Source organism: Belonocnema kinseyi, chromosome 2 (assembly GCF_010883055.1).
Source record: "Belonocnema kinseyi isolate 2016_QV_RU_SX_M_011 chromosome 2, B_treatae_v1, whole genome shotgun sequence".
In the NCBI taxonomy this organism is placed as follows: domain Eukaryota; kingdom Metazoa; phylum Arthropoda; class Insecta; order Hymenoptera; family Cynipidae; genus Belonocnema; species Belonocnema kinseyi.
In genome coordinates this window covers 5,444,945-5,454,247 of record NC_046658.1, presented here as the reverse complement: position 1 = coordinate 5,454,247, position 9,303 = coordinate 5,444,945, and the positions used below count along the sequence as shown (strand labels likewise).

General features: G+C 36.6%; 1 protein-coding gene across 1 annotated transcript in view; it reads left to right on the top strand.

The window, feature by feature from the left end:
• The window catches only part of LOC117168237 (amyloid-beta-like protein), a 383,494-nt gene extending 374,678 nt beyond the window's left edge, over positions 1-8,816 (top strand). Inside the window, exon 12 of the mRNA XM_033353726.1 lies at positions 7,727-8,816. Within this exon, the coding sequence (XP_033209617.1) occupies positions 7,727-7,837 (111 nt within the window). The 3' untranslated portion in view covers positions 7,838-8,816. The remainder of the gene's footprint in view (positions 1-7,726) is intronic.
• Positions 8,817-9,303: the final 487 nt, after the last annotated feature.

The following is a 9,303-nucleotide window of genomic DNA, read 5'->3' as shown; positions in this document are numbered from 1 at the left end:
ATTATCTTTAATATTTAATATATAATATTTTATATAAATTCTAAAAGATGATGGTATATTAAATTGAATTTATTGTATGTTGTGACGGTCTGAATGAAAAGTCACTTTATTTTAATGTTGTCCTGACACAGATTCGTAGACCAGGTCAGATAGTTTATTAATTGAAACACAAGTTGCAGCCGTAGCAGTCAAACAAGGAATGAATCTGTCTCCCAGGCCCTGCAGGGTCGGTCCCTGGAATCCAGAGTACAAGCGATATCTTAGAAAGAGAGGGAGTGCTATCTCTTCTGAGCCTACGATACTATTCTATTTTTGGAAAAAGCATTGGTAAAGCAAGAATATTCTTTCTCATACGTTCCCACTTTACACCTCCCCTGTTAGAGTGAATTTCTTCTGAAATTCTTCGTAGCTATACGGATTATTTCCTTCTAAATTTAATCGATTTATTATCTAATTTACTTTCTAAGTCCATCGTAGGCGCACTTGCTGGTACATATGTTACTACATGTGGTGTCGTTTCATTGTTTATCTTATTGGTGGTGCAACAAAAATTTATGCAAAGATTCGGAATAGATTACAGTAGCTAAGATCGCTTTCTGACGTGGGTATGTAAAGAGTTCTTTGATCGTTGATCATTACATAATTTTCATTGGGTATTACTGCGGCAAAATTGTCCCCCTTTCGTACGAGTATCGGAATTAAGTGTTGTATTTTGTAGCTTTCCTTTTCCATTATTGGAATTTGAATTGAATAAACGAATTTACTATTTATGAACAAAGCAGTTATCTCAGCAGTATCAATTAAGTATTGGTAATTTTCCTCTACTAACTGAATACTATGTTTTTCATTGTTTTCATCCTCAAACTGCTTAAATCCTTCTATGAGTGTGCTCGAAGGTAAGATTTGAGGATGTATAATTCCATGTTTTTCGTCATTTATTGCATTAATTAATAACGATATGTCTTCGCTTAATTCCGATATAACAATTGACATGATTGTTATCTGATTAGCTATTATTATATTTTCGATGTTCTCGTTCATCTTATTGGCTATCTTGTTATAAGCGTACAGAATGCTTTTACTTTTCGCAAACATGGAATCTACATCGTGTTCGGCTGAGTTTAAAATAGTCCTAATTACCTTAGTCTGATTTTGGAGTGACATTTTTAGAATTTTGTATTCGGAATATAGTTCGTCAAGCTCGTGGTTGGTATAATCAAAATCGCTTTCGGATAATGTTTCAAAAAGGGTCTTGGAGATGCTTCCCACGAAATTAAAAATTCCCCTTTTGTACCGGTTCTTTTCTAATAACTGATTTAGTAACAATCTTCGAGTATTTAGCCGCTCAATTCTAGATTTTAAGGTTTGTAATTCAAATTGTTCCAAGCATACATTACATCGTTCTGAGACGGATTTATAAAAATGATTTATTTGTTCGTATCTTTTGTCAATGGTGTGTGTATCGACGGATGAAATGAGTCGCCAAGTAGTATGAAAGATTTTTGCTGAACCGAGGTCTTCAATGAAGATCGTGGAGCCATCGAGTGACGTCAAAGTAACGTTAGCGGATGAGATGGAGACGAGTGAAATAAATATCCAAGCCAAATTCATGCTGAAAAAATCATAAAATGAACCGATCAAGCTATTGGTAGTAGGGCTTCAGTCTATTAGCGTGTACTGTATAATGCTGATCATTGTATAAAATTTCATAATCATAGTAACGAACGCGTTTGCATATGGTGTATGGTCCGAGCCATTCGCTTTCCAATTTTCTCTGTTTGCTATCGTTATGCAATAGGACTAAATCTCCTGGTTCAAAAAGAGGATTACTGATGGTTATTTTTGCATCTTGCTGCCTTTTTAATCGTTCTTGTGTTTTTTGAATGACAGCTCTTCCCTTTTCCAGATATTCTTCGTGTCTTTTTTGCCAAATGTTTAATAGCTCTTGGTGGGTTATTGATGTGGTTGTTGCTAAAGCTGACGTTAAGTTAGCTTTTCTTCCGAATGTCATTTCGAACGGCGTGAGTCCTGTGCTCTCGTGAACTGCTGTATTGAATGCTAAGCATATCAGGTTCAAGTTTCGATCCCATTCCGTCTCGTTATCGGCCATGTAAGTCTTTAACAAATCTTTAATTGTTCCGTGAGTTCTCTCCAGTACTCCATTACTTTGTGGATGGAAAGCGTTTGTTTTTATGTGCGTAATTCTGAAGAGGTTTTCAAATTCATTGACCAATTCCGATATATAGTTAGCGCCTTGATCAATTAAGATGTGCTTTGGAGAGGAAAGGATGTATATGTAGTGATCTAGCAGGTTGGTTAGTATGCTCTCGCTCGTTGTTTCACTTATTGCAACAAGGATTATATATTTCGTCAGCACATCCTGAATAGATAAGATGTATTTGTTACCGCACGTTGTTTCCGGTGATGGACCAACTATGTCCATTGCGATCTTGTCATTTGGTTGAGTTGGCATTTCTGGGATGACTGCTTCGACTTCGGGACGAATCCGAGTCAGTTTGTCGCGTTGGCATACTTGACATCTTTTAACAAAGTCAATTGCGTCTTTCTCCATATTTTCCCATGATGTTTGTTCGCGTACCCTCCTGATAGTTTTGTTTTCACCGAAGTGACCTGTAGCCACATTTCCATGAGCTTCCCTCAATAGATTTTGCTTCTCCTCTACATTTAATTATTTATCAGGTCGCTCGCACAGAAAAAATGTGTGTTCTGCGAATTTGTTCTGAAGTGAGAAATTTAACATTTCTCCGATGCGGTCTCGTTCGGTGATGTTCATTAAGGGATCCTCCATGTGAAATTTAAATATACTCCAGGATTTGTTTCTGGTGAAGACTTTAATTTTGGTGTAGAGAAGTTTCACCCATTCCTCTTCGTTGTATTCTGGTAGTTGAATCCTCAGCAAAGAGAAAATATTTTGCTTGCATATTTTAATCCAATTCTTTTCGTTAATTACCGGTTCAATTTTCAACTTATTAGGCATATGGTTCATTTTCCACTTGGCGTACTCGTTGGGGATTTCTTTTTCATCTTTCGGTTCATGATTTCGCAATTTTTCAGAAATCAATTCGTTATCTACCACCTGTTGTTGGTGTTCCGGTTCCATCGACTTCTTGAGGGTTATCTACCTGATTGATTTGTGCATTCTCCTGCGATTTTTCTGCAAGATTTTTATCTTGAATCGGATGCATTCGCGAAAGTGCGTCAGCTGCCGTATTTTCCTTCCCTTTTTAGTATATGACCTTGTACATGTACGCTTCTAATTAAAATCTCGATCTCATTAACCTGGAAGAAGGGTCTTTTACGTTGAAAAGCCATGTCAAAGCCTGGTGGTCTGTTTGTATCACGAATTCGCGTCCGAGAAGATATTGATGGAGGCGCTTAACTGCCCAGACGATTGCTAGAAGTTCTTTTTCGGTAGTGGTGAAGTTTCGCGCAGGATCATTTAGTGTTCTTAAGATGTAGCAAACTGGATGTCCCTGCTGAGATAGAATTGCCCCCAGCCCGACGTTGCTTGTATCAGTAGTCAACGTGAATGTGTCCTTAAAGTCTGGATACCTTAGAACCGGTGCTGAGCAAAGAGCATCTTTCAATGACTTAAAACTTGTTTCGCAAATCGATGTCCAGTTGAAGGGTTGATTTTTCTTTGTCAATTCAGTTAGCGGTTTAGCTATTGTAGAAAAGTTTCTTATAAATTTTCGGTAGTACCCGGCTAAGCCTAAGAAGGACATGACTTCTTTTTGTTTCTCGGGTCTTTTAAAATTTTGGACAGCTGATAATTTATAGGGGTTTGGCTTCACTCCATTTTCTGTGATCACATGCCCTAGGTATTTTAGATCTGGCCGAAGAAATTCACATTTATCTGGTTGAAGTTTAAGTCCGGTAGCCCGTAAGCGTTCAAATAGAATAACCAGATTTTCATTGTGTTCTTAAAGTGTACTTCCAAAGACAACAATGTCGTCTAGGTAAGCAAAGCATATTTTTCCGATTAGTCCTTTTAATGCTGTATCCGTCATTCCTTGGAATGTTGCCGGCGAATTCTTAAGTCCCATCGGTAGGCGATTGTAGTGAAATTTCCCTTCTTTGTAGAGAACCCAGTGAATTTTTTGGAGTCCTCATGCATAGGAATTTGGTAAATTCCTGAGCTCAAATCGAAAGCTGAAAAGAATGTTGCTTTTCTGAGTTGGTCCAAGATTTCGTCGTTCACCGGAAGTGGGTAGGCATCTTGATCAGTTTTCTGGTTCAACTTCCTGAAGTCAATGACAATCCTCCACTTCTGTTTTCCAGATGCATCGCGTTTTTTCGTGACTACCCAGAGTGGTGAGTTGAATGGTGAGTCCGAAGCTTCTATTACCTTTTTAGTTACCATTTCTTTCACTTGATTATAAATCTCTTCCTTGTGACATTCTGAATGTCGAGGTTGACGTATATTAATGTTAGCTTCATCCTTCAAAACTATTTTGTGTGACGCTAGGCTGGTGCATGGTAATGGATCTCCTTGTAGTGTGAAAATGTCGTGATATGAGATAGCTATCTTCCGTATATGGGCCCTGTGAACATTTTCGATATGTTCAAACCTCAAATTTTCATTCAGTAGTTTTAATCTAGCATTTAATTATTTCTGCGTAATGCAGATTATGCGCTCCTCTCGTGCCGGGATAAGATTGATATATTTATAGTTTATCTCTTCGTCGCTCAGTCTTCAGTCCATTTCTGTTTCGTTACTGACAGGAATTTGAACTTTTAAATCAACAATCCAGTAAATGGAATTTGAAAAGTAGGGATTGTCTTCTATGATAATGTGCCCTTGCTTCTTGGTTGTTTCCACGGATATAATTTTTATGGTGTTCTTTGGGATAAGGATTCCGTCATACTCAAAAAAGGGTATATCTTATCGTCACGTTAGAAGGATTGGTTGGACAAGTTAAACTGATAGGAGTGCAGGAATAGTGTTCCGATGAAGCCTTCCTCAGGTATCGGAAACTTTTCTGGTACGATTACAAAGAGATGTTCTTTCCCTTGAAACTTGAAATTTTACCGGTTTTATTGCTCCATGTAATTGTCCTCTGATAGAGTATAATCTTCCGGATATTGCTGATACTCTGTCTCCGGGTTCCTTTCCGTTTCCTGGAACTCTTTCTCTTCCTCTGTTTCTTCTTGGGTATAGTTCACACGATTCGGAGGTCGAGTTCCCAAGGCTTTTGTGTGAAAATTTTTTTGTTTAGAGAAACATTGATTTTCGGTATGCCCGGGTATTTTGCAGTGACTGCAAAATAACTGGATTCTCTGCTGCAAAGATATACTGTGATTTGGAGGATTATTCATTGAAGGGTATTTTTGATTACTGAATTGGGAGTTTGGAGTTTTGAAAGGAGTTTTATAAGGGTTTGTACGGATAGGTAGTTGAGGTTTTATTGTGTTTTTTGATTGACGGATTTTGCTCCGTTCAGCTAACCAAACTTCTGATTGGATTGCCATTTGTTGAGCTTCTCTAATGTCGTTTGGTTTTCTACTCGAAACTCGGTCTGAAAGCTTTTCTCTTAAGTTCATAATGTATTTTTCTAAAATAGTTTGTTCTTCATTTTTTATACAAATTCTTCTTTCGTCTATTTGCGGATTTTTTGATTGTACAGCATATAACAGTTCATGCATTCTTTGGTTAAACTTTGTGTTGAAATTCTGCGTGGTTTCTCCCGCTCCTTGAATTATTTGTGAAAGTTTCGTGCGATGTGTTTCCAGCGATCCTGTTGTACTAAAATTAGTTCCAAGGGCTTTAAAAAGATCATCGTATTTTTCTATCGATAAAAAGCGAATTGCTTTCTCGGCTTGTCCCTCGATTTTCTCTGCAATCATCCAGTCCAATAAAACTCCTGGATTTGTGCACTGTCTTTCAATTCTCTTCACAAGAGCGATGAAGGGTTCAACTCCCATATCGTCTTGTCCATTAGATTTTTTAATTAATTTAATCGCGTCCCTTGCAGGGATAGTTTCGTTTAATGCTGTTCTACTTTCAATTCTATCATTTAAACGCTGCGAAAGCCTGTCTCTTGTGAGGATATCTTCATTTTGAATTATTTCTCTTTCCTGTAACAACCTTTGTCGTCCAATTAACGCGTCATCATTGGCTATTTCAGAATCTGCATCGTTCTCCCTCTCACTTTCGTCCGACGTAACCAAATCCAAATTCTTTGCAATGGAACGTATTTCTTCCTTACGACTATTTATTGCAAGTTCCATTAGTCATCCGGTCTGATAATTTTTGTAACATTTAAAATATTTCTGCGTTTGTTGTTAAAAGTTGTGATTCGGGATTATTTGTTATTCTTGAAGTGGTTGGAATTTGATTTTCTCGGGAATTCTTGGTCTCTGCAGGTGTGGTTTTCTTAATTTCGTCCGCCATGGTTTCTTTCTTTTATTGAGTGTGTATAAGTGTGTAGCTAGATTATTTACTTCCCTACCAATGTTAACGGGTGTCGGGTGTTATGTCGCGTCACGTTATTCAAACTATATATCGTACGGTACATGAATTTACTCGCGTACGCGTATAGTCCGTGGCGACGTCAGCTGTCCAGCCAGTGACTATTTTCTAAATTAAATTCACTATTCGAAAACGAAAGTGCTACAACCTGGGCCAAATATTGTGAATCAATCGATGAACGTTTATTAACGAAAGGTCTAGTCTCGCGTAGTCGACTAGCCTTATGTGGGCGTGGAGAGTCGTGGCAGAACACTCCTTTTATTTTGTCTATAGATTTTGTCTTGTATTGTTTGCAAGACAAGGAATCACTACTTTGAGCGTATTTATTTCAGCTCAGTATGTGTTTTCCTGATTATTAAATTCCATAGAATGGTTCCTATTGATACTTTATGAGAATGACGTTTCAATCAAAAGTATTCTGGCATAGATCACCAATTTATGTGACGGTCTGAATGAAAAGTCACTTTATTTTAATGTTGTCCTGACACAGATTCGTAGACCTGGTCAGATAGTTTATTAATTGAAACACAAGTTGCAGCCGTAGCAGTCAAACAAGGAATGAATCTGTCTCCCAGGCCCTGCAGGGTCGGTCCCTGGAATCTAGAGTACAGGCGATATCCCTTATCTTAGAAAGGGAGGGAGTGCTATCTCTTCTGAGCCTACGATACTATTCTATTTTAGGAAAAAGCGTTGGTGAAGCTTGAATATTCTTTCTCATACGTTCGCGCTTTACAATTTGCAAATGATTTTACTCATGTGTACATTAAATTTTGATCGGAATTTTCTAACACGACAATTTGTCTATTAGGTATTTTGAGTTGTCGTGAAGAAAGAGGATAAAAGAGTTATAGGCACATAGGGCGAGATTTAGAATAATTTGATAAATCTTGGGTGTGCATTTACACATTTAAAAAATCCTGGTCCCTATAGATTTAGTACGGAACTTGCAATTTATTACACGGTATCAAAATTACCAATTGAATCACTACCTAAGATAGTTTAATGTAAATTTCTCAACTTTTTAAAATATAAAAGTAAATAAAAAAGTCACGACATTTACTTTTTTTGCAAAATCAACTAAGAAAAAGTTTTATTTTTAACGTTAACTATTTCAGCGAACAGTTACTTTGTTGGTGCCGTCTGTGATGGTAACTAGTTCCTCTAAAAAAGTATTCTCAACGTGACAGAGTAATATCTATTTAAAGCCACTTTAACTCTAAAATTTGTTTACAGGGTTTCATCGAGGTAGATCAGGCAGCAACTCCTGAGGAGCGGCACGTCGTCAACATGCAAATTAATGGCTACGAGAATCCAACTTACAAATACTTTGAGGTCAAAGAATAGTTTATCTAGATGTCATTTCGTAAATATCAGAGTATAAGCTTGTATTATTCTTTATTTTTCTTAATCGCGTGTTTTTTACTTGAACATTTCATGCTCTGTAAGTTTGAATGAGTAAAGGTTCACTAAAAATCAGTGGCATTTCACTGAAAATCAGCGACATCATATTTCAATGGTCTTCTATTATAAAACGTTATTAAAATTTCAGTTACGCTTACTGCAATTTCACTGATTGTAATAGCTATAAGTATGTCACTCATTATTCAAGAAATTCCACTGATTTAAATCAAGAGATTGCTGTTACGTCATTTCATATGCATTTTCAACAAAAAGCACATATCTTCAAGAGCGCATTTTGAATTGTACGCGTTCATTTAATTAGGAATTTTTACGGTGAAGGAAGGGATTAAGTTTAGAAAGATTTAAAGATTTTGTCTTTTGTTCAAACTAGATTAGTCTTGAAAATACAACTCCAACGACCGTCGCCTATTATTCACGTCCTATATACACACCTATTTTGTGAACAAGTACTTTAGCGGATCCAATCTTGATACTAGAGAAAAAAATAGTGCGTTTGCTGCCACTTAAACGTGCCTTCAAATAAACGTACGAGGCATGTGTCAAATCTAACATAACCGATCGCTAAGGCAAAAATCTCAAGGGAGATATTTAATAATGTACCAATTAATGAAAGCAGGGAAAATTGATTCAAAATACAAATACTTAACGTACTGAACATAATGTTTTTAATATAATTAATTAATTTTTAATTATGCCTTTTTTGACCTACTGACATTTGCAAACAAAATTTGGACTTTCTACGTGCTTCGTATTCTGTTTAGAGGTATGTTTATAGTGTCAACAAAGCCTCTGCAAAAATATTAAAAACAATTTGCGCTAAACTATCGATATATTCAACTTATTGGAATCCCTCAGAAAGTTGCAATGATAAATAAAATCATGGCTCAAACCTGTCCAAATATTTATGTAGTCTATGTCTTTTTTTAAATTTCTTTTTCATTTCGAATTTTCATTAGGATGTTTTTGAATTATCGATGAAAGATGCTAGAGCGGGGTGTACAAAAATGGCAAAATCAATTAAACACTCAAAACTGTCCAAAGGTCGACGTTAATTTGGTTTTGAGATGTTCAAAATGCACTTTAAAAACTTTCTAGACCCCGAAAGGAGTTTCGCGATGGCGTATGTTCACTTACTATGTGTTTTTTCGAGAGAAAATTTCAGTAAATGCCACGAATTCAGAGAAAAATGGTGTAGCATTGACTGAATTGAGAAGAAAGCCGACTAACAGCTGTTGGCGCTGATAGCTCAGCCGTACTTGATCCTACTACTGAAAATGCACTATCGGTAAAACCCACATCCTTTCTTTCATTAAAAAAAATATATTTATTGGATTATTTACATATCTTGTTGAGTTGTGACATGCGCAACGCATATGGAAATGGCAAAA